At 44.3% G+C, this 24,992-nt stretch overlaps 2 protein-coding genes across 2 annotated transcripts; one reads left to right on the top strand and one right to left on the bottom strand.

The window, feature by feature from the left end:
- Positions 1-549: 549 nt before the first annotated feature.
- Positions 550-5,893, bottom strand: ca6 (carbonic anhydrase VI). Its single transcript, XM_084436459.1, has 10 exons — positions 5,757-5,893; positions 5,021-5,200; positions 4,653-4,801; positions 4,308-4,403; positions 3,394-3,460; positions 3,093-3,250; positions 2,176-2,302; positions 1,905-1,985; positions 1,713-1,745; positions 550-1,419 (listed from the first exon to the last, which is right to left on the bottom strand). The coding sequence occupies exons 1-10, from the start codon at positions 5,839-5,841 to the stop codon at positions 803-805; spliced, it is 1,593 nt and encodes a 530-aa protein (XP_084292585.1). The 5' UTR covers positions 5,842-5,893; the 3' UTR covers positions 550-802.
- Positions 5,894-12,081: 6,188 nt separating this feature from the next.
- On the top strand, positions 12,082-20,875 carry eno1a (enolase 1a, (alpha)). Its single transcript, XM_084436222.1, has 12 exons — positions 12,082-12,172; positions 13,864-13,958; positions 16,049-16,144; positions 16,688-16,746; positions 17,135-17,204; positions 17,422-17,555; positions 17,654-17,876; positions 18,693-18,890; positions 19,416-19,617; positions 19,726-19,834; positions 20,214-20,272; positions 20,388-20,875. The coding sequence occupies exons 2-12, from the start codon at positions 13,874-13,876 to the stop codon at positions 20,449-20,451; spliced, it is 1,299 nt and encodes a 432-aa protein (XP_084292348.1). The 5' UTR covers positions 12,082-12,172; positions 13,864-13,873; the 3' UTR covers positions 20,452-20,875.
- Positions 20,876-24,992: the final 4,117 nt, after the last annotated feature.

Raw genomic sequence — 24,992 nt, 5'->3', positions numbered from 1 at the left:
TAGTAGTTGCTAGCTAGCTTGCAAACAATAGCCAAACCATGCAGCTATCATTCAGATGGGACTTGCCAAGTGCAACATGTCTGTTTTTTATGTAGCAGTACATTTATTTCTCATTTGACTGAAAAGATGCCAATCAGATACCAGGTTAGTTATTCTAGCCTCAGCCCAGTAGGAGTTCTGGAAACTCTTTGGAGTACCACAAGTTTGAGTGACCCCGCAGTCTATGACAAACAAAAGGGGCATGTTTGTCAATCACAGGAATAAAAATACATGAGAAATTTCCAGAGCCAGTTCTCGGTCTGTGAAACTGTTGACAGTGGATAGCTCTGCTGTCCCGATGGGCCGGTCCGATGTGATCGCTCAGAACCCCCCCCCCCCCCCCCCACTCAACAGATCGCTCAGCACCCCCCCCTCAACAAATCGGAAAGCCCGTCCAGGGCCAACTGGGGCTACGTTGCCCGACCTGAATTATTTCCCCAGTCCGCCCCCTGACCAGATTACATACCTGTAGAAGGAATCACTCAAGATGCATGTCAGAGCTATAGAAGTTTATTGAGGATACAAAGATATGAATGATACATGTGTTGATGTTATGATAGTCCCTTCTGCTGTACATCAAATATTTGATTTAGTTTCCTTTGTGTACTTCATGTAGGTTGATTTGATATTTTGGTACAAAAGCCTAACTGGCTGGCGGGCTAACTGCTGCCACTCGGAACCATGCCGCACGGCTGGGCTCTACGTTGTGTTGACAGTGCAGAGCCTCTGGATCGAAAGAACAGGCCTGGGGGAGGCGGCTGCGTTACGGGCACCTGCGGTCAGTCTCCAGTCTCACCCCTCCGTACAGGCTGAGCTGGGTGACCCCCCAGCTGAACACGTTGCCCCTCAGCGTGGCGTTCTGGCACGGCATCTGCTCCCGGATCTCCGACGGGCTCAGCACGTAGTCCCACACATTCACATTCGCCATCTGACCCACGAAGGCGTCCGAATCCGAGATGCCCAGGAAACCGTCCTTGTCCTTCCCCAGGATGAAATCCCCTCCGGATCTCACCTCGTACTCGGCCTTCAGGTACTGCTCCTCCCCCGCCATGCCGTTCAGGTACAGCTCCGCCCCCCCTGTGTGGGAGGACCAGGTGATGCAGTAGTTGGCCCAGTCGTGCGGGTAGACGTTATGCGGCAGGTTGACAAACTCGTTGCCGATCCACAGGCCCACCTCGTGGCCCACCGTGATCAGCAGCTCGTTGTCATGTCTGTCAGTAGAGTAGGAGAGGACGGTGTGCACGCCACCGGTGTGCATACGGACGTCCATGCAGGCCGTGAAGGACTGCAGGTCCATGGAGTGGTCCAGGTCGGCCAGGGCGTAGCTCCAGGCATTCCTCTCCGGGAACTGGAGCACCAGCGGAGACAGCACTCTGGGCTCTGAGGACAGGAGGGCTGCGGTTAGTCTCTGATATCGGCATGAACGCTCGGGAATAACAGGGTGGTACTGTACTGGGAGGCCGGTGGTTAGCGCATCTGACCAGTGACAGAAAGGTAGTCGGTTCGAGTCTGTGCCAGGCACACACTAATTCATGTTGTAAGCGTCTGTTCAATGGCTGAGGTGCAAATAACAGTACGCTGCATTCTCATACAAACAGCGGATATGAGGTACTTTGATATTTGAGCAATACCCTCCATGTGAAACCAGAGTGACGCCTGTCCTATCTACTCACCATTTCTGGAGGGCCTTGTACTTGAACTTGCACCTAATGACAAGCAAACAAAAACACAATCTAATGAATCTACGGTTCAAGTACAGGTATGCTAGTTTGTGCCATGAAAGGAGAGAAGTAAAGTTCAAAAAGTCAGTTCAATTAAAAACAGCTGCTGCTAGCCCTCTAGGATAATCTCACGGTTCCACTCACTAGAAATGTGCTTTCCAAGTGAAGTAATGAGGCTTTCAATCCTCAGGAGTTTTGATTCAATTTCTTCTTGACGACAAAATGCTGTTTTGAGGAAAAGGCAAAAAGAAAACACAGGATAAGGATTTCCTTCACATGGGAGCTATAATATGACCATTTACATCAAGAACTAGATAACCACTGGTGCCATGGAAAGTAGGAACCAAGTTATCCTAGCGCCAAAGGGCAGGACCTGCAGAGTATTGGACTGCTATTTCGTTCCAGAGTTACATACTGCCTTTGCCGAGGCGAGGCAGGAAGGAGGACTCCACCACGCGGTTGTTAAGAGGCTGGGCCATGCGGTAGTCATTCCACAGGGTCTTGTTCTCGTGGTCCATCAGGGTGCTCTCCAACTTCCTGATCTGAAGGAGGGAGAGGATTATCATTTTATAAATCAAAGGGAATCTTAAACCAAAGGGTTTGAACGGTTTAGAATTTGCTGTGTGGCTACAAGACAAACACAGCTGCCTTTGCAATAATTTTTGACACTACTCATGCAGATTAGGTGTTAATATATATAATTACATTATTAACTAGACTGCACTCAGGCAAGGTGCCAACTTGTGCCTTATAGAGCACTTTTGTTTTTGTTCACAATCAGGAAGTGAATTTCGCCTCCACTGACGTTTCAGAAAATCCTTATATAAAATAAAGAGTTTTGAACCTGGAACCAAGCTGGACCGTATGGGTGTGAAATCCGCTGAACGTGTTTGTCGAGTGCAAGCTTCTGAAGACACTGCAGTCAAAAACGTTTTCCAAAATGTTCACAAGGAGCTCAATGTCAAATCATGGTAAGTAGTCATAGCTGCTCTCTGGTGGTCAGTCAGAAGTATTACTAAGTCCTTTACATTCATAACGCAAGAGAAAAATCATTTGTGGATCCACCCTGTATTTCGGATCCGCTCCAAACTCTAATCAGGTCCAGGGTACCTTTGGCAGAATATATGTACCAAGTATGAAAGTCAACGAGCTATGGTGCGAACATGCCCATCCAGCTACATACCCACATACAACCATCCCCCCGCCACACACACACACACACACACACACTCACACACACACACACACACACACACAGCAGTGAACAGAACACCCTACTTGCACGCCTCGCAGGAGCACAAGTAAATATGTGAAGCCTCAGGAGTCATGTACCTGATTAAGGGAGAGGGTAATGGGTGTGTCAAAAACGGTCCATAGAATGCTCTCATAGCAGGGGGGAGTGGTCAGCGAGCCCTGGTACCTGTAGAAATGGTTCAAGTTCTCCGGCAGCATTGAGCGTACATTGATGGTGGAAATGTTCATGGACTGTCCTGTTAGAGGAGCAGAGAGGGGCGAAGTGTGTGTGTGTGGGGGGGGGGGGCAGTGAAAGTGATCAAAGAAACATTGGCATTGAAAAAAACATGAAAAAGTAAAATCTCGGAGCTCAAAAACAAATCTGAATTAAGCAAATCACCTGCATACTTGACCTTAGCCAGGTTGTTGATGAAATCGCTGTAGTATGTGTTCTCAAAATGTCCATCCTAGAATATAGATAGATAGATAGATAGATAGATAGATAGAGAGAGAGAGAGAGAGAGAGAGAGAGAGAGAGAGATAGATAGATAGATAGATAGATAGATAGAAAAAAAAAATGATTTAAACAATCATCAATCATCAACATTATCAGCTGAATAAAGGGCTAAAAAGTTCCCTGTGGCAGGATATGCTGAAAAATCTCAGACAAGCGGCTTCCCAGTTGCTTGCATTAACAGTGATAGAAGCACTGGCTCATTTAGCAGCTGAACAGCACACCAGCATCCAGCTGTACCACATTAGGCCTGCTGGGAAGCATGGCCCCTGGCAGTGTTGCCACAGCGATGACCTCGCACAGCCAAAAGTGCCACCGACTCCCCTGGAAGGGAAGTCTCACTTAGCACGCAATCTCCCGGTCAATACATCATTTTACAGAGCAGGGTGTCCAACATGATTATGCCATCATATGTATTGGAGAGGGTATATTTGTCCATTCAGCATATGGTCCAGTTTCGTGCAAAGCTTTCTACTGTATGTCGTCTGTGAGTTCATGCCATAGCCAACACTTTGGCACACATTTTGGTCACAACCCGCTATTTGATATAGATTAGATCTGACTCTAATTCAATGAAGTGAATTTCAGGAATATTCCATCCTGCATCCTTTCATCCTCACAAATGCTCTTCTGGATGACACACTCCAAAATCTTGTAGAAAGCCTCCCCAGAAGGGTGGAAGCTGTTAAAGGGGGACCAACTCCATATTAATGCCTATGAATTTCGAATGGGATAAGCTCCTGTAGGTGCAATGTTACTTTTGTCCACATAGTGTGTCTTTATACTGTACTGTATCTCACCTCATAGAAAAAGGCAAGAACTGCCAATCCATCTGGTTTATCTTTGGCCTCTGCGAAGCTATTGTACTTGTCAGAATTGTAGTGGACTACATGGAGCTGAAACATAAGAGGCCAGAGCACACAGGTGTCAATGTTTATCATCAAGTGTATGCTGAAATTTCCCCAGCACAATGTCCGTTATTTAAGATAACTAATGCATTTAGCAGAAAAACAGTGATATCATGCATTATCCCATCTGGAACGATTTCTGATATTGTATTATGGTTGTTGTCAAGTAAACTGAAGAAAAGGCAGGATAATAATGCCCTTTGATTGAGAGGCACTCGTCATGGTTGTGCCGCCTACCTCTGCCATGTAGCGAATGCCGTCCACAGTGTGCTCAGATCCACTGGCCTCTAGGTCCCAGCCCCCCCAATGGAGGTGCATCTGCACGGCCGTGTAGCGGCCTGCGAGCCCCTTGTCGATCACCATAGAAGGAGGCAAGTTGATTTGAACTGCCAAAAAGGAGTGAAATATTCGTTTTGAACTTTATGTGGCAGTCTTCTGAATGAAGGGGTTGGGTAGGCTATGATCATGCTTAAATGTTGGAAATGGTTTCTGAAGTAAGACCCCATGCTACGTGGCTTCAATGAAATGCACACAAATCATTAGGTCGATCTCTATAAGTCATCAACAATCTTTTAATTCAGACTCAGACAGACGTACAACCGTACCTGAGTGTCCATTGTTGGACATGAGAAAATTGCCCTTTTGCGCATCATACCCTTCGAGATCCAGTTGCAACATATTGGGGTTGTGTCGCACGCTGCGTCGCTGGATATCAATAGGGGACTGTCTCAAGCCACCGCACGCAGGATACTTCTCCGGCCAATGAACCTGGTCGAGCGTCCCCTCTTTACTCAGGAAACGAAATGGGACAGATTATAAACAAATACGAACAATGCAAACATGGCTCAAATTCACACTGTCAATGTGCTCAGGGATTCTCGTGGAAGCGATTATTTAGTTTGTTCAGGAAGAGGGAACCACAAGTAAAGGACTTCTTTCAGTCTAGTATAATGCTCCTGTGTTCTCCGTGTAGGCAGTACATTCACATCACCTTGATGTGTAACCAGTCTGACCAGTGGTTGTGTAAATCAGTTTGTAAAAGCATGTCACCCAGAAACCAAACCGCCGAATATCTCAGCATTCATTATTATAATAAGCATAAATAGTAAATTGGTATTATGCCGATCCTAATCTGAGTTTTGTGTGCGCACTGAAATCAGTATATGCAAAGTTATCGTTTAGGCTGTATTTTTTTTCAATAGACAAGGTTACTTTCAGAGTTTTCATAGATTAAATCACTAAGTTACATTCGGAATAGCCTGTGTGCCATTTATTTATCTATAGATTTTAGACGTTGTTTTTTTAAAATAAAAATTAAAAATAAAAAGTTTGAAAACGTACCTGTATATGTCCAATGTATTCCATCTATTCCAGCATAGGCAGCACTGACAAGATAGAAATAGATAACGATAGAGAAACACTCCATTTCAATGGAACTCCTTTACACACGTCTCACAGGTCAGGGTCTCGCTAACTGCGACTGAAAGGAGATAGGCTACGCTATTGAAAGTTATGTGAAACGCCCACAGGCCAATCTCTTGCCAGTTGCTCGCTGAGGTAAAATAGCCCAGTTCATCTAATATTGATTACATGAGCTTTTATCATCTATTTTACACACGAAATGGCAATGGCTACCCGTAGAGTAGCCCCTAGGTTGTTGGGAGTTGAGGCATGCTGGCCTATTGAAATTGACTCAAAGCAATGAGCCTGCCTTGCATTTCCCCTCGCTCAGTTGTAGGATGAGGATCCCATTTGCTGTAAATAAAATCACTTTCTTTGCTTGGAGTGAGCAGTAGCCATGGTCGTGATGTTACTTCAATAAGCACCAACATGTAAATTGTCAGTTCTATGTCCAGAATTCATTTAGTCTACAATTGGTGCCCATCTCAACATTTTCATAGATATAGTTAGAACCTTCTGACCATTATGGAATTATGCTGTCGCTTAGTGTTGTGAGAATCCACAAATATGAGTCCACTATTAAAACATAATGTGACAATGTTCACTATTATTTCCCTATCAATTTTCCCAGGCATCACAAAATTACAAAGACATCGCTGACTCTCTGCCAAGCAGGAAATCCCAAGAAAATAATCTCTCCTTCCACAGAGCTTCATGCAAGTATGGTCATGTCATCAGTCACTATACGAGTGTGCAGGAGGCAGGAGGGGAAGTGGCCCAGTGAGACAGCATCTGATGTACTTTCTTTTTATTAATATACGCACACGCCATTACACACTTCAACATGACCCGACTTGAGATGGTGAAGAACAAGGGAAGAGAGTAGCCTGACAGGTATCAGGGAGAGAGTAGTATGACATGTATCAGGGAGAGAGTATGACATGTATCAGGGAGAGTAGTATGACAGGTATCACCTGACACACACACACACGCACACAAACTGCTCTGAATTGCCTGGTGATTTTTAATTGCCTGCTCTGATTTAAAGCGTTTTCTCTCAGTTCTTTCATTACTGTCCCCTCAAAGCTCATCTTAACTTGGTTTGACTCAAATGGATGCCAAAGTTTTGTTTTGTCTTTTCACTGACAGCAATTGGCCTACTGCTGTGTAATTTAAACAAGTCCCGTTTGTTTACACAGTCTAGTTGTATTCTCAACATGATGAGAGGATGTTTTGTTGGTACGTAATGTCTGAAAAATTCCAGAGGGGATGGATTTGCTCTTTGTCCCCCTCAAGACAGAATGACTACGTTTACCATATCCCTAAAGGGAGACAGGTGCTGAGGTCTTTAGGAGGTTAATGATGTATTGTAGACTACCCGCCAATTTAAACATATTTACATTGTGAGTCCTGTGCAGCCTATTCATCTAGGAGTAGCACCACACCCCTGCCCATACATGTTCATGAACCACAGGCTTCTGAATTGAAACCTTTACTTATACAGGGAAGACAACTGAGAGAAAGCCCTCTTTTTCAATGCCGCCCTGATTACAATAATAAAACATACAGAATAGGGACATGATACAACAGAACACCGTCTCTTCAAGAAAAGTCAGTTGATTTGTTGGTTCCACCCTGGTTAAAACAACCTGCTTTTTCTCATGTAAACGTATCTAAAACATCACCAGGGGAGCTGATGGAAACCTATTGAAACAAAATAAATGAATGGCCAAATTACCTCTGCCCCAGCGATAGCACAAGGCGAGGGGTAATGTTTGGCGGCGTGTGTACCTCCATCTGTACATCTGTCAGCAGGGGTGTATTATGGGCCAGGTTAGATTCTGGCGTGCACAGAGACACAAATGCATTCAGGGCCGGAGGTCTTTGCTCTCTGAGCACCATTTCTAGTTTGACAAATGTTATTAGAAGACACTCAACTGTTCAGCAGTTTGCCTTTTTTTTTTTTCCTCTTCTGAGTTTAAAATTATGTTGGGCTACAGATAAAGCTCAGTGCTCAACACAGATACATAGGATGGGACGTTCTGGGGACCTTGTGCAACATGTCCTAAGTTCTTTAAAGGTGACGAACATCCCTAACCTTTACAGAACATTGGGGAGGACACTGTGGTCAGCATAGCAAGGGTGCAAAGTCAGTAAATCAACCCGCCAGACGTTAAGATTACTTCAGCTATGGTGGATGTCCTGGCAGTCAAGGCTGGGACATCAGGAACGTTGGAGAACGTCCTGGCAGTCAAGGGTGGGACATCAGGAACCTTGGAGAACATCCTGGCAGTGAAGGGTGGCACATCAGAAATTAGGGAGAACGTCCAGGTAGTCAAGGGTGGGACATCAGGAACGTTGGAGAACGTCCTGGCAGTCAAGGGTGGGACATCAGGAACCTTGGAGAACATCCTGGCAGTGAAGGGTGGCACATCAGAAATGAGGGAGAACGTCCAGGTAGTCAAGGGTGGGACATCAGGAACGTTGGAGAACATCCTGGCAGTGAAGGGTGGCACATCAGAAATGAGGGAGAACATCCTGGCAGTCAAGGGTGGGACATCAGGAATGTTGGAGAACATCCTGGCAGTCATGGGTGGCTTGCACACCTTACAAAGTTGTCATGTCGCAATATCGTTGAAGCACAAAATAAACAATGGTAGTGTCGTTTTGTCTTACAATGCAGACCGCACACTTGAAAGAAAAAAACAGACAAACCCTTATTTACATTCCTACTTCGTGTGATCAGCTTGATGTTTCAGAGAAAGATAGCGATACACATTACAACTTATTTGTGCATTATTTGTAACATTTATAAGCAACATGTTCTCTTGTCTACAATATGTTTAGACGTGAATGTTTTTAACATCAACATTCCATTTAAATATTTCACAATATTCACAAACAATGTTACCTTCATGGAGACTGCCCTCGGAAAGTGATGTTGAAGATTAGTTTTTCTTTTGTGGGTTTATAAAAAGAATACAGAACAGACAATGCTACAGGAAACAGGAAGCGCATTTCTTCAGTGCTCGTAAATCACCACCTCTCTATTGTTATGGGAGTTGTGGCACCTGAAGAGAGAATACAGTTTACATCAGGACACAAACCCCTACACTCATTCTCACCATTCCGAGAATTTGAATATTATATCATAATAGTTTATAGAACGTGTATAAAGAGGGGGGTTAGGCTACATACCTAGGACTGTTATAAATGTGGTGTGTTAACACCCCTACCCAACATCTACTCTAAAGTTGCTCTAGAATGTGGAGTGTGTTTAATGCAAAGGTGTAAACAGATGATCGCTGGCTAAAGCAGTTAGCTAACGTTAAGATGATTCCTGTAGCTATATTGCTGCATATGCTCCGTTTATGCCTGAGAAACAGAAGTTGAACCAACAGCATCAAATTAGCTACAGGAATCGTCTTTGTAACGTTAGCTAACTGCTTTAGCCACCGTTAATGTTATGGAAGCTAACTGGCAATCACGGTCTTATTGTGCAACTGTACAGCTTGATATTAGCACAGCACCGTAGTTGACAAAAGCACACCTGCACATCATTAGAATGTCAACAATTTGGGATTTAATTGGAAATAGATTACTACCTGATATTTAAACCTGCTGCCAGTGCTCGGTTTGTTTACATGATAGCCTATGTGCGCGTCTGTTTGCTTGAGTCCACGAATATCCGACACAATGACGTTCAGTGTAGTGTCCGAAAACCGTTTAATCGTTCCCTATAGTTCACTATTATGACAAACTCTACATGGGGAATAGAGGGTGAGTGAACGAGTAAACTGTTTCTGTAAACTGTTCCCCGATATAAATATATGAAAGCATGGAGCTTTGTCGCCACCTAGTGGTAATTTGTATGAATGCTCTGAATGGCCATCAGCAGTGCATTTTACCTTTCTGTAAAATTACATAACAGGACGCATCACCACCACTAACAAATCAAGACACTCCCCTCTTAAGAAAAAAATTCCCAAATTCCAATTATTAGCATTTGTTCATTATAGCGAATGGTTATGGATACGAGGAAATGCCGTGAAGGCCAAGTTGTAGGGCTTCTGGGGTGAGTGAATTTTCCCTTTGGCTCCAACGAATGTGCATGCTTAGTATCTCGGCTTGCACTACAACAATTGTTTAACATACTCACTAAAGATGTGTCCAAATAATTAGGTTGAAAAAAGGTCTACTTGCCTTGCAGTAGGTTATAGGGTGATAGTGTTCGAGTCCCTTAGTCAGGTCAGTCAGTATCCATTTGACTTTGGAACACAACACTAAAACCTATCCTATTTCACTAGGGGTGACTCTCTTCCCAAGATGTGACAGAGTTGGATGCGTTTAGCTCTTTGAGTACAGGACATAGTTCAGTTCACTGATGCTATGCGGGCACAGGTCTGAAATGTTATAATTAGGCTGCATTCAAAACAGATCTCAGAAAAGTTCTCTCTCCCTCTCTCTTTTACACACACGGCAATTAAAATCCTTTTAAATAGCCTAAGTAAATGTTTTTCTATTAATTGTGCGATGATGTGTAACATAAAGCCAGAAAACAAAGTAAAGCACTAATGTGGTTGTAACTGATTTTAGTCGTTGTAACATGGTTGCTCTCCGGATTTGCACTGCACTTTTCAAAAGCGACAGCAGATGGCGCCATTGGACCTGTTTAAGTCGAGGCTTACTAGTCTCAAAATGATACTGCTCCAACCTGTGGCCGATGGTTTATTTCCTTAATAATTCATGTGAATTAGCAAAATAAATGTGGGGTTTGGCATGTTTATGAGCGATACATAAGAATAGGTTCCTGAATCAACTCAACTGAATTTCTACATATTTCACAAGGAGCTGTGTCATTATTTATTTTCTCTGAAATTGAAGAAGAACGCTTTAAAACTAGCCTAATAGAGGAATTTAAACTTGAAGAGAATCCCTAGGACCCCACCTTGTCTGACTGCTGTAAAATAATTCATTCATTTGTTGTTGTTGTATTTTTTAATCAAATGTTAAATAAATTTGTTTTCATCACTGTGAGTCACGAAGAAATGTGCCCCTAAAATGAATGGTGAAGCAAATTTGAAGCACCATAGGCTCTAGGGCTACTCACTCAACCATGGGATGTGCACCTAATGGATGGGCCTGGCAGTTTTATCATATACTGGCCAGTTGAGTTAGTTGTGCTAAAGAGATTGAATTATCTTAGGGTACATTTATGCACCACGACGACTTCAGTTGCCTTTTTATATCTCGAAGAATTCAGTAGCCTAACCTCGGACAGGTCCTGTCTTCAGTGTTGCCAACTCCTTTGTAAGGGCAGTAGCTGTTGGCTCTCCAAAAAGTAGCGAGATGACATCACAAATCAACTAATTTACATAATATGCATTTCTGAAAGAGGCAATATGATTAGAAAAGCAGCTCTGGCTCAGAGAGGCCACGGTGTCTGCTCACTTCCCTGGCTGCTGCAGCTGTCTGGGGACTGCGGGGCTGCTATCTACAGTAATCAGACTGGCCGGATGAGTGCTGTGTGAGTGGTCACCATGGAGGTCACCCGACACAACATGAATCAGCCGATTTAGGCTGAAGGTCAGAAGGTTGACATATCTCGATTCATAGCGTGATACGCATGATATTTATTTACGAGCACTTTTGAGGGTGGGTGAAGTGGTGAGGAGGAGACTGCAACCCTCGCTGTACTTGGATCTCGGTTGTAACGTGAACCGTGGAACGGGATATGTTGGAAGCTTTTGCAGAGCTTTGACAACACAATAATTCCCCCAATGACCAGAAAAACTCGCTAGATTTGTCGCTGGTCGCTTTTGACTAATTAAGTCGCCAAGGGGGTCTGGAAAGTCGCCCGATATAGTGACAAAGTCGCAACACTGCCTGCCTTGAGTTCAAACGTCTACCGGTTCCACGGCCACGTGAGTTGAATTGAATCACCAGGATGCTATCTGATTTTCTGCACGTACACTTAGATGCGTCACTTTCCGCATCAATGCGTCATGCTCGCCCATTCACTGCATATTGCACAAGGAATCATTTAATACTTTGAATTCCAACTATCATAAGTCTATATACAATAGTATATACTTTTAAGACATAATCTTTACAGTTACAGACGATGCCGAGTAGGGATGACTACATCCCATCCACAGACATTGGTGATGGTGAACGTGCAGTCTTCCTCGCTCGCACTCCTACAGCACCTCGTGAGTTTCCACTAACCAATCACATTGCGAGGAAAACCTTCCTTCCTGATTCTGTCCATTTATCAGCAGCCCCGACTCTCACGAGCGCCTTCTCTGCTTGCCTGCACGATAGAGAGCGCTGCCCTTGCACACAGGCCAGCTAAGGTAAGACATCATAAACTATCCACATCTTTGCTTATTTTGCGGTATGGTTGTATATCATAGCATCTGTTATAACTTCTACTTCGAACGCTGTGAACGTTCTTATCTTTAGTGGATGTCTAAGTGAAATTGTACGTCATGTCCTCGCCATCCTTTGACATTGAAAACCAAGCGCTCACCAACTATTATCCTGATAAGTTTTCGTTTTCAAGCTTATATTTTTGGGGAATGTAATTGATGACATGATCGTGGTGGCTTTCAGGCTAGTCTATTTTTACACGCGATCGTCAGCTGGCGAGCTGTCACTCCATTTAGAACTGCAGTGCATCCTGTTGGAGAGGGCGTCAAGTTGCAGGCCAGCCAAAAACAGTTCCCTCACCACCATAGGAATACCGGTAAACGTTCAATTAGGACAATCGAATAATGTGCTATTCACTGCTCCCCAGTAGCCCAATTCGTCGGTATGAAGTGCAACCAGTTGCTGGCCAGGAGGAAGGGGGTGTGTGTTCAGAATGCTACAATGTAGCAAGCTATTGCAATTTCCGTTGTTTCTTTCTGGGGTGTATATGGTGAACATGGACTACATTCAAAGATAATTAAATGGATAGCCTATAAACAGTGTTCTTGTGGACAGTTCTTTGATTTGCTTAGATTAATTCAACATAAAATGTTTTTATTTATTTATTTGTGGAAGCCATTTTATTGTATATATTTGGCTACTCAATAAATACTTTGTTTTTCATTTGTACACCCATATTATAATTATTTTTTATGTCAAATTATTGCTGGCTAGTTTGACACTTGCTTGGAACACACTTGCTTGGAACCACAGCAAAGAGAACTCGCAGTGTTTTGAATGCTATTACGGTGTACGGGCCGCTCTGCTCTTTAGCCTGTGGCAAGTTTCCACACGGACATTTAAGGCCATAGGATTTTCCATTGGTCCAGCGGGAGCTGAAGCAGTTTAGTGTCTGGCTCTGGTGTCTGGGCTTGAAATCCGAGTTCAGTCATGCATGTAAAAGTTGATAGACCAGCAGTACAGGGACAATCTGATAAAACATTTATGAATGAAAATCCCATTTTACATACTGCACTGTACCCTGTCCTGGTAAACATAGATGGGGGCAGGGGGCATCCATTCCCATTCATTCCCATTTCGGCTACTCCACTATCCCCTATCCCCGGTAGGGAATTGGTACTGTAGCAGGCTTCTTTAGGTTAGAGCAACCAAATGCCCTGGTCTTCACCGTCAAACTACGGTCAAACCCGATCCAAACACTTGTGTGCTGTTTGTTTAGCCTGGGCATAGCCCATGTCGTGACTGAAGTGTGACTGCATGTAGTGCAATTGTTTGTCCGGCATAGTGATAATGTGACAGTAGACCGTAGGTCTCCATCTATGCTGCAAGAGCCACACCTCACACTGCCCCAATGCCATCCTTACTCTATTAACCTTGTACAACCACTGTGCACCTACTGTGTATGGTATTCACATTGCAGGGCCGTGTGTAGTTATTCTGTGTTTCAACCCCATTGAAGCACAGCCCCATTGCTGTCTGAAATTTTGCCGACTCACTGCCCTGGCTTTGGTGACAGTGACGTCATGGGATGTCGCCTGCCAGCCGGGCTCACTGTGTTCTCTCAATGCTACTCTGAGGTCTGCAACTGTTGTTTCCGTACTGCTGTCCTCTGCAGATCCACCATCATGTCTATCCTGAAGATCCACGCCCGTGAGATTTTTGATTCCCGCGGCAACCCCACCGTGGAGGTCGACCTGTACACCAAGAAAGGTATGGATGCGATGAAGCAGGGCCATCTTTTCACAGGCAATATCCTTCGCTATATTACCATCTTTTCAATGGCAGATTAGCATATATGGTGAAGCAGTCCCTCATTACCTGTGGTGAACAGAATCAGATATCTCTTCGAAATCACCGTCACAGTTAATGAATTAAACTATGAATGAAAGGGAGAACAGAAGTCACTTCACAGTAAGGGTAGAATGAAAACTTTTTCCCCCAATAAAACTAAATTGTTGATTCTACTGTATACTGATGATATATGCTAACTTGTGCTCTGAGTAACTCATTATTGTTGTCAAGCCATCACACATAAATCAGTTGTATTCATTCCTAAGCATGGCCAGGCCTGTCTGCTGCCATCCACTTGTAACAGGGGAGGGGCATATCGGATGGAGGGATGAGTGAAAATAGCGCCTGTAATGGCACCCTTCTTTTAGTCAGCATTCTGTTGCTGTGCTGGTTCCTACTGGGGAACACAGACAGAACATACATTAAGATGGGGGGTGAATTAATGACTGATGCAATGATACTGTACATGCAGAAGCCCTGGAAATGCCTAAACAATACTCTGCTCCTCTGTACAATATAGGCAGCACTATCACAGGCATGCAGGAACAGGCCAACCCTTCCCTGCCCAGTTTGTAACCTGATGACATGTAAATGCAATGCTGCAGATGTACTGGGTTTCAATCAAACTAGTAGCTCAGCAACAGTCATGGTCATGGTTTTGTTGACCTGGTCCTGTGTGTCCTTCTGCTCCATGGTCTGAAACAAAGCCGCATAGATCAACTCAACAGGCTGTCCAGAATGTTAACAAGGCCCACAGCCCACGGAATAACGAGAGAAGAAGGAAGGGGAAAGCAGCCTTGAGCTCAGCCCAGAAAAGCAGAATACTAACTCGCCTATTTCTTCACCTCGTCCACTTTTCTCTGCGAGAGGTGTCACTGCTAGGCGCTCAAGGCTACTGTAAATAACCTAACCCTTGTCTGCCATCCAAGTCTGTTTTGGCATTGTTTGCTGCAGTATAAAATGGAGCTGGCAGTGGGATGTCACTGAGATCCCGTCTCGTGTTACATAACTGGGCTGGCCTCTAGCTGAACACGAACGGCTCTTTCATACGATGACCTATTTCAGTCGTAGGCTTAATCCTGGGGACCAGAGTGACCGTCATGTCAGCCAGGCCCCCCGAAGGATATCTAACCTAAGTATTCCACATTGTACAGTATTTAGGTTTACAGACTGAGGTATTTTCATTGCCGATAGAGAGATAGATATCAACTTTATTTATCCCCGAAAGGAAATTCTTTTGTTGCAGTCACAGAAAAACTACTTCAGAGATATTTCTGTATAATCATCAAATGCAGACTTGTATTGTTGTTACATTCCACTAAGTCTTCAGATTGAGTCAAGTTTATTTTATTGGAGTATTCCACGCATCCCATAGCACGTAGCTGATTTCTTGATGCAGATGATTTGGTAAGCCTGGACCCAAGGCCATGTTTCTAAGGTTAAGCCTTAAATCCTTAAACAAAGCAGGCCTCATCATTGGTTTGACCGTGGCTTCCAGTCCTACGAGCAGTCAGAATAGAAATATGCACATGTCGAGTTTTCTTCGCATGGTTGAATCCATGATGGCTGATTTTGGTGTGGGTGTGGCATCGCATCCTCTCATCTGCTGCACATGTTCAGTCAACGGATTCTCTCCTTCTGCCGGTTACATCATGGCAGTGCATCACAGCGTGTGCGACCTTCTCTTTCACAAGGAGAAAAAAAGATGTCTGTGGGGATACCGCTCTCTGATTGGATGACGTTCTGTGGCTTTCACTCTGTTGCTGCTCGAATACAGAGCAGCCATGGAGCTCTGATATAAAAGCACATTCTGTACTTTTTTCTTTTTCCTATTATTCCTACCATCTTGGCTAGATTTAAAGATAAATAAAAGCAGAGACGACCATTATAAAGAATCAAAAACCTATTGTTGTATAAGTATGACGAAGCAACAATCAGCATCCTGTACACTACGTCAGAAGATGGAGGCGCGTTAAGTGCTCTGTTCCTGTCTGTCTGCCTGCCTGCAGGTCTGTTCAGAGCCGCAGTTCCCAGCGGTGCCTCCACTGGTATCTACGAGGCTCTGGAGCTCCGTGACAATGACAAGACACGCTACATGGGCAAAGGTACGACTCGTTGACCGGAATGGTCTCCAGCAACCATAAAGAGGGCACTAGTAGCACTCAAAGTCTTGCAATGTTAGGATTAGGATTTCATGCTCACAACTCCCTGTACGTTTTTCAATTCTATTCCTTTATCATCCATCCTTTCCTCCTCTCTGACCTCTCGTATCTCTCTCCTCCTCCTCCTCTGTCAGGGGTGAAAAGAGCCGTTAAATATATAAATGAATTCTTGGCCCCAGCTTTGTGTAACCAGGTACATGACAGTGTGGACTAACGGGCATGAGACAAGATAACATAGGGGTGTTCTCTAGTCTACAACCGCACGAAGAGTGGAGTTTTGCTTTTGACAACTAACCTGTGTAGGCATTTGCAGACGATCACAGTTCTCCCCAACGCTCATTAACGTGGAACCTACCGCAGGCACATTAGCTGGTGCAGCTCGTTACTGCCGCGTGGCCGTGGGTTTGCTCTGTGATCGTCTGTTGTGCCTGCGCTGCATGGTGTTTTTTCTCTCTGGGTCAGTGATGGTCTGCTTGTCCCTTGCAGGTGTCTCAAAAGCTGTTGAGCATATCAATAAAACTATTGCACCTGCACTGGTTAGACAGGTAGGAACAATTATTGTTTGACTAACATGATAATGTGTGCTAGTGTTAAGTTCTCAAAAATCTGTTTGGCCTAGCCTAGTGATCTGACTTTGTCATGTAAGTAGACCATATCTGTACACCACAATTTAATTAAAGGGTAAGGCACTTTAGTTGACCTGTATGTCACATCAGGTTTGCCAGATATCTGAAATTTAATAGCAGGTGATGAATGCACAATACACGAGTGTTCCTTTATAGCAGTGGCAGACCTACTGTCAACCTAATATTGTGTGTACTTTTAATACTATTGGATCCTGGTGGTTTGAACTAACTGATTTGAACTAATCCTTTGCTGGGTTTGTTGTCTTAGCTCTGACGTCTAATGAATGTCGATGTGTGTCCTCTACAGAATGTGAACGTTCTCGAGCAGGAGAAGGTCGACAAGCTGATGCTGGATATGGACGGCACAGAGAACAAGTGTAAGCTTCCTCTTTGGTTGGGGTTCAGTAGTTGACATGATTAAAATCACAGTGCTTCGATGCAAAGATGGCAAATTAAATTCCTATTTTGTGGTCCTTGTCCAAATGGACAGTTAAAATGACAAATGGACAAAAATGTTATTTTTAGTAAATTCACGCATTAAGAGAAATATCAATGCGCCTATATGTTAATTTATTTTGTGTAATCTCCCCACAGCTAAGTTTGGTGCTAATGCTATCCTGGGGGTCTCCCTGGCTGTGTGCAAGGCCGGTGCTGCAGAGAAGGGTGTCCCCCTCTACCGCCACATCGCTGACCTCGCCGGAAACCCCGAAGTCATCCTTCCTGTCCCGGTAAGACCGCCGTCACACGCCACTGAGTTCTCCTCGTCTTTACACACCGATCTCTCCGGTTGTAGCTCATACTCGTTTCCACCCACCCAACCCCGAAGGCCTTCAACGTCATCAATGGCGGCTCACACGCCGGCAACAAGCTGGCCATGCAGGAGTTCATGATCCTGCCCGTGGGCGCCAGCACCTTCAAGGAGGCCATGCAAATCGGCGCCGAGGTCTACCACAACCTGAAGAACGTCATCAAGGAGAAGTACGGCCAGGACGCCACCAATGTTGGAGACGAGGGCGGCTTCGCCCCCAACATCCTGGAGAATAAGGAAGGTGAGCAGAATCGAAAGAAGAAACCACCAGGTTAAGCAATATAAAAACAGTATGGCATCAGTCCAACAGAATTGAGGAAGGGAGGGCATATCCAGTATTAGTACGTTAATGGTACTATTTCTTCAGTTATTCAATGAAGCAATGCTTTTAATACATCGGGTCTGCTTAAAGTTACATAGTTACAAGTGTACATGCACTCACATAAGTGCTCAATAAGTACTGTATGTGCGTCAGCTAGCCGAAAAGGAATGTCTACTGAGGTTTACATTCTTAGACCCCCTCAGTGCTTTATCCCAGCACTCCCCAATCCCACCCTACCCCTGCTCACCTACTGTGCCCTCATGCGCCAATTGGGGGAGTTCTCAGGCCAGGAATGTCACTAATGGGCCGACAGATGGTTTCCAAATTAAGGCCTCAACCCAGTACTGGATACTGCAGTGCCACTGCTGGCTCGGTTGCAGGTCAAGGTGCTGATATGGCAAATGCCCCAGTGGGACAGAAGTTACAGTGATGATATATTAAATATACAGAAGCTTACAGCACTCTGCCTCTTACTACATTACAAGTAGTCTTTACATGGTCCTGAACTCCTCCATTTTAACACATCACAGATTTGTTATACTCCTGGGGTCATTTGTGATCAAATGCAGCAGTTATTTTGACGTATTCCTCTTTTGCATTCATAATGTCTCATTAAAATGACTAGATTTAAAGATAAGCACAACTATTAAAATGACTAATCTAACACTGATCTACATGCCAATAGAAATAAGGAAATGTTCTTCTTCAATCACTGTCATCTAATATCCTGTCCAGCTCTGGAACTGCTGAAGAACGCCATCGGCAAAGCCGGCTACACTGACAAAATCGTCATCGGCATGGACGTGGCGGCCTCTGAGTTCTACAAGGGCGGCAAGTACGACCTGGACTTCAAGTCCCCCGATGATCCCAGCCGTTACATCACTCCTGACCAGCTGGCTGACCTCTACAAGAGCTTTGTCAAGGATTACCCAGGTCTGTTTCCAAGTTCAGTCATCTTCATTACAGCCTAAGACCATTTTCCTCTTAGACTGACTGGTGATATCCCTACGATACCATGAGGATCTCTTATCTGTGTGTGTGGGTCCATTCTAACGTAAACGCAGGAGTGTTTATTAGAGGCTTTGGGAGCTGATGTGCGGGCAGGTACCTAGTTATTTACCTGTAATTATTAACGCCTGTTTGTTACAAACTATAACATGCCCACTATGCTGCTGAATTACAATGTCCTCAAACAATACTGAATAAGGATGCATTTATCAAACAGTGCAAATACATTAAACGTAAATACTCTTTATCTGTTTGTGCATGTGCCATTGAAAATTCAGTTTAACACTGAGGCTAATAAAGGCATAGCATGAACCTGGCTTTCATTTGAGCCCTGCTAATCCATGCTAACCCACACCCATGCTTCCCACTCATCACACTTAATACTCATGAATCAACATGATTTCATCATCATTGTGTTTTTACCCCCATTCATTTTTTTTCCCCTTCCAGTGGTCTCCATTGAGGACCCCTTTGACCAGGATGATTGGGAGGCGTGGTCCAACTTCACAGCCAGCACCAGCATCCAGGTGGTGGGCGACGACCTGACGGTGACCAACCCCAAGCGTATTGCCAAGGGTGTGGCCGATAAGGCCTGCAACTGCCTGCTGCTGAAGGTCAACCAGATCGGCACCGTCACAGAGTCCCTGCAGGCGTGAGTGTCCTCCGGTGGCCATTTTGGCCCTATACATAATATGATGAACTGAATTCATATTCTGTGGGATAAGCATTCATTTATGTAATTGTTATTAATGTATTTTAGGTGCAAGATGGCCCAGTCTAATGGCTGGGGAGTGATGGTCAGCCATCGCTCTGGAGAGACAGAGGACACCTTCATCGCTGACCTGGTGGTCGGTCTCTGCACTGGACAGGTAAACTCTTTCAGACGATTTATAGTACTACGGATGTAGTCTCAACGCTCTTTCACTGATGCACCACGTAAGCTACACTAGCTACGTTACTGCATGCTGCAGAACACCACCTTGGGCGGCAAAGTGGCACAGACTCTATTATGAAGTATGCGGAGCACAGCGATTCAACGTAATATTTGAGTCTGGAGAGAGACTACTACGGATGTAGTCTGACACTGAGGACAAGAGGCTAGTAACTAACTGTAATGTTACTAGTCTGTAACATAAAAGCACACCCGAATTATATGCGTGTACCGAAACTGTACCTAGTACTAGTATTACCCACCTACCTAGCTGCAGAGATGCTGACATTATGTATGCATGTTATTTCCCCCTACAGATTAAGACCGGTGCCCCTTGCCGATCTGAGCGTCTGGCCAAATACAACCAGTTGCTCAGGTGAGCCTACTTCTAAGCCTTCAAGTATATTCTTCAGGGTTAAGCATCTTCAGTATTTTGTTTTGAACTGTTGAAGATCAGCCCAAGCTAAATATCCTTCACTCCCCCTCCCCAGGATTGAGGAGGAGCTCGGTGACAAGGCCCGCTTCGCCGGCCAGAACTTCAGGCACCCAATCTGAAGTGTTCATTAGACCTTGGGCCTTTGTGTTTTCATCTCCCCACACATAAGCCATGCTAGGTCGCTTGTCCTGTCAGGAGGGAAGAAGGAACAGTGGTGAAAGCCAAGGTTCAGGTCTGGGGCTAGGCACGGAAACCTATATCTCCTCGTGCATCACAGTACACCACCCCTCCTCTAATATGCTTTGGCTACCCAAATAGGATTAGTCCTCGTTTGCGTCCCTGTATCGTGTGAGAGATCTTTTTGCGCTTGTGAGTTATAGTGATTCTCGTCACCTGAGTGTTTTTAGTGGAGAGCTACTGTAAGTTTAGCACTGGGCTGCATTGAGCAGTGACAAGAGTACCATATGTGTAATGTGTCGCTTCTGTGTCACAAGTTCTAGTGTTCCTGTAAGCGTTGGCAGAATACGAAATAAACAATCTCCATTGAAATGGACACAAACGAGTCTGTGCTATTTTTTATTATTTTTCCTATCAAATTATCTTTACTGATGACATGATAGTGTAGTGACATCTCACCATAGATACAACAATACACCAACAATACACTTAATTTTTCTGAATTAAGTGCAATGATGGAAAGGAGCACAGAGAGAACTAGAGTGAGTCAACTGCAAGATACAAGCCCCCACTTGAGGTGTGTGATGTAATATGAGTGCCACTGAGAGGCAGCAGTAACATGAGCTGGACGGAGGGACACCATTTCAGGCTGCCTAGGTAAAAGGATCCAGGGCTGCTTTGATGGGCATGCTTTTGCTGTGCTGGTAACTGCCAAGATGGAGGTTTTGGCAAGCGCTAAATGGTTGCCAGAACATTTCACTACGTACCTGTATGATGTAGTACATATGTGACGAATAAAACTGACTTGACTTTGACATACGCCACCTGGTGGTAGCTGTGCTGCACAATTACTCTTTATTTGTATTACCTCCACCCCAGCGACAGCGCAGGGCGAAAGGTAATGTTCTTGGTGGCGTGGCGTTTGTTTGTTTGTTAGCAGGATTATGCAAAAACTACAAGACCGATTTTCATGAAACTCTGCCAAGGGGTGTAGCATGGGCCAATTTATTGGCCTTGAACCCTAAAATCTACACCTTGACACCAGTTTTGTCATTATAGCTTTATTTCAGATATGAAGAGAGACATTTGTGTCTTTGGGTTAAAAAAAATTATATTGCCTTTAGGTAGCCTACTTCATTACCAAAAGGGGCATGTACAACACTTGAAGTAAAAAGTCACTTAACTCTCTAATTCAGTATTTAAAAGAAGCATGCAAATCCATAATCTGAATCAGAATACAGCTTGCAGATCCTTTACAAAAACAACAAAAGCAATGCCTGCCAAATGTCATGTTCAACTGTATTGTCAGTAAGTAGCCTTGAGAATCAATGGTTGTAGTGGTAGTGGCCCATAGGGCAGGAGCCCATCTGATTTCTTAGCATGCAGCAGCTTGATGTACAAGTACACCCTCTGGACATGATGCTAGTATGTCACAGAGACTTACCCACAATCCATCCCCTTGATGCTGAGTGCCAAGCAGGGAGTCATTGGGTACCATTTTTTGTAGTCTTTGGTATGATTCAGCCAGGGATCAAACCCCCAACCTCCCAATCTCAGGGTGGACACTAACCACAAGGCCACTGAGCTGGTTGTCAGTAGGCTATTAGAAATACAATGAAATTATTGTGCTCTCTCTGCCTTAACAGAGGACACTCCCAACCCAACACCAACGATGTGTATTACAGCCAAGAAAGTGCATATGCATACAACAATGTGCAGTGCATATGATTGCATTAGCTGTTCAGCAGCCTGACTGCCTGTGGGAAGAAACTGTTACTGAGATGGGAGTTGTGTGATAGAATGCTCCAGTAACAATGATTTTTGCTACTGTCCTTACAGTCCTTAGTCTACAGTCCTGAGCAGTCATATTTCCAAACCACACTGCAGAACGTAAGAACGCTCAATGGTACAGCGATAAAAGTTCACAAGAGCTCTGGTGCTCATACCAAAACTTTTGAGACGCCTCAGAAAGTAGGCAACAATCTCTGCTGTGCTTTCTTGAGGATGCACTTGATGTTGTGAGGGTGTCTGAGCAAGAAATCTAAAACTATCAGCAATGTCAACAGATGTCCCATTGATGGAAATGGGAGTGTGATTTTCTCTGATCTTACTGAAGTCAACAAATGATTTATTTTGCTTTAATAGCATTTAGAAAGAGGTTGTTATCATCGAGAAAGGTTGTTATCACAGAGAGGTTATCATATTTCTGTGTGGACAACTAAACACATTTTCTGGGTAGCCTACTCGAGTGCGCACTACTGGCCCACTGGGAGGCGGTAGACACAAGGCTGTTGGAGGATTGAGGACAGCATAGGCAGCCGTTGTACCGCTGATAGGATGTTCATCTTTCGCACGGTAGGTGACAGTAGTTTACCAGTACAAAGAGAAAGTGCACCCTCAAATATGAAGAAGAAGGAGAGAGCTGTCACGCTGAGTTCCTCTCACTTGTCTGCCTCTTTATAATTGAAGAGAAAATATCCTGACACCGATTAGTCCCTCTTTTCTGAGTGCTCCATCATTTATGACAGCATTATCAAACGTGGTCAGTTGCGAATTTCACACAAAAAAGACCTAAAGTGGCGTGCAGCTGGTTACTCCCCCCCGTGGTAACGGTGCCTGGCTTGCTGCCTGCCTGTGTGTGCTATTGTTTGTTGTTGCAGTCCTCATATCTCAAACAAATCACAGATGTTGTAGAACAAGCCCTTCAAGGTAAGTGTTGCAAGCTAGCTATGCTAGCTACGTTATAACTTTGGTGTCCATCATGTAACTAGGCAGCTAACTAAAGATGTTGACGAATAAAATATAGCGGATGTTGATCATTAGCTTGCTAACACCGTTATCTAGTCTTTTGAATTAGGCAGCTAACGGTAGCCAGCTCGCTTGATGTGTCACTTTGTTGGTAGTGATGACAAGGAATTGGCTAACGTCGTTAGCACTAGCTAGGTAGCAAGGACAGTAAGCACAGGGGCGGGAGGCTAGCTTGCTATGTTGTGCTAGCTAGTTAGCAGTGGCAGCTAGCTGCTGGGGATGCTAGTGGCTGGTTTAGCTGGCTAGAGGTTAGCTTACGTTAGCTAGATATAGCTATATCCTTTTTTAACTAGCTAGCAACCCAACTTTTGAACTTGAAGCTAGACAGGTATTTCATTAGCTAGTATTTTAACAGTGAGCGTGTACCTGTCTGGCTGGCTTGCTTGAAATCATAACCATAAACATCTAGCACTAGCTGGCTAACATTGGCTCAGCTAGTTTTGTCTAGCTTAGCTTAACAGCCAGCTAACTCCCTAGACAACGTCAGCTAGCCTAACCTGCTAGCTAGTATTCAGCTAACTCCGAAGGGGACACTTTGTTTTTGTCCAGCTATTTGATTTAGCCCTTCACACATGATCCATTGTTTCTACTTATCAAATGAATATTTTACGCGATTGCCTTACACAACCTATTACTAGCTGTCAGGCATTGTTTTATGTTCAGCCCCAAATATGTTAGCTAACTAGCTGACTAGCTATCATCATGTCACAGTTCATAATTAGCAGCAGCATCCCTATCATCATCATGCTTTGTTGTGGCTGTTTGTCTTGTGCTAGGAGGAGGGAGAAAGTATGCAGGTGTGAGGTTGATGTGAAAGCTGAGACACCTGTATAACTATACGTCTTGTGTTGGAAAGTCATAGGCTACACTTCTTCAGTAACAACCCTGAGTCTATCCTTTATACATTCTTGTCTTTTTGGGGGAGACATTGCCCTCATATTTAATACAGACACGACTGATACAGTAAGCCTTTGCTATTCGATTAGTCTAAGTGGAGCTGTCACCATTTGTATTGCTGAATAATGATTGGTGGGACTGGGACCATACTGTTCAACTATACAATAGAGAGTTGAGCTACAGTACATTCTTATTATTATCAGTCTTCTATCAATCTTTTTTTTGCATTCAGGACAATGCTTGCTCGTTTTATCTTATGTTAGGTCTCCCTCTGTATTCTAGTCTGTGTAGGCTACATTTTCCTATGTAGTCATGGTACACAGTTACAGTTTGTAATTTTTTCAAAGCAACTTAGAATGATTTGAGTGTTGGGGTGAAGCACCTTGCTCAAGGGCACAACGGTTGGCAAATGAGTGTCAAGTGGCCTGGCCTGCATTAAACCAGCGATGTTTCAGTCAGTGGTCAGATGCAATAACCACTGGGCTACCTACCTACTGCCCCATATGTTCTAACTGTAGACAGCTGCCTGGTCAACACCCCGTTACAATACATTCATTCTTAACAATGAAATAGGCCTGTCTGATGACGCAACACAGTAGGTCTCAGGAAAGATACACCCGTCATTGCTCAAATATCTAGGGCTAGAATCTGACAGAATCAGAAAACTGATGAGTGTGTTTACGGTTCCCTGAAATGGAGAATCCTTGAGGTTTACCCAGGGGGGTAGTTAGGAATTGCTTAAGGATTGTTTTGAGCAACGAGAGCTGCCAGGGACTGA

The sequence above is a fragment of the Borostomias antarcticus genome, assembly GCF_949987555.1.
Source record: "Borostomias antarcticus genome assembly, chromosome: 3".
Classification (NCBI taxonomy): Eukaryota; Metazoa; Chordata; class Actinopteri; order Stomiiformes; family Stomiidae; genus Borostomias; species Borostomias antarcticus.
Note: the sequence above shows the minus strand (reverse complement) of the source record. Positions and strands in the feature narration are given on the sequence as shown.

Coding starts and splice junctions, on each gene's coding strand:
- ca6 (XM_084436459.1), bottom strand. CDS start 5,841: ATGGAGTGTTTCTCTATCGTTATCTATTTCTATCTTGTCAGTGCTGCC. Junction 4,802..5,020: donor GTCCAACAATGGACACTCAG/GTACGGTTGTAC, acceptor CCTTTTTGGCAG/TTCAAATCAACTTGCCTCCT. Junction 1,746..1,904: donor ACTTGGAAAGCACATTTCTA/GTGAGTGGAACC, acceptor GCTTGTCATTAG/GTGCAAGTTCAAGTACAAGG.
- eno1a (XM_084436222.1), top strand. CDS start 13,874: ATGTCTATCCTGAAGATCCACGCCCGTGAGATTTTTGATTCCCGCGGC. Junction 13,959..16,048: donor CGACCTGTACACCAAGAAAG/GTATGGATGCGA, acceptor GCCTGCCTGCAG/GTCTGTTCAGAGCCGCAGTT. Junction 17,877..18,692: donor CATCCTGGAGAATAAGGAAG/GTGAGCAGAATC, acceptor TATCCTGTCCAG/CTCTGGAACTGCTGAAGAAC.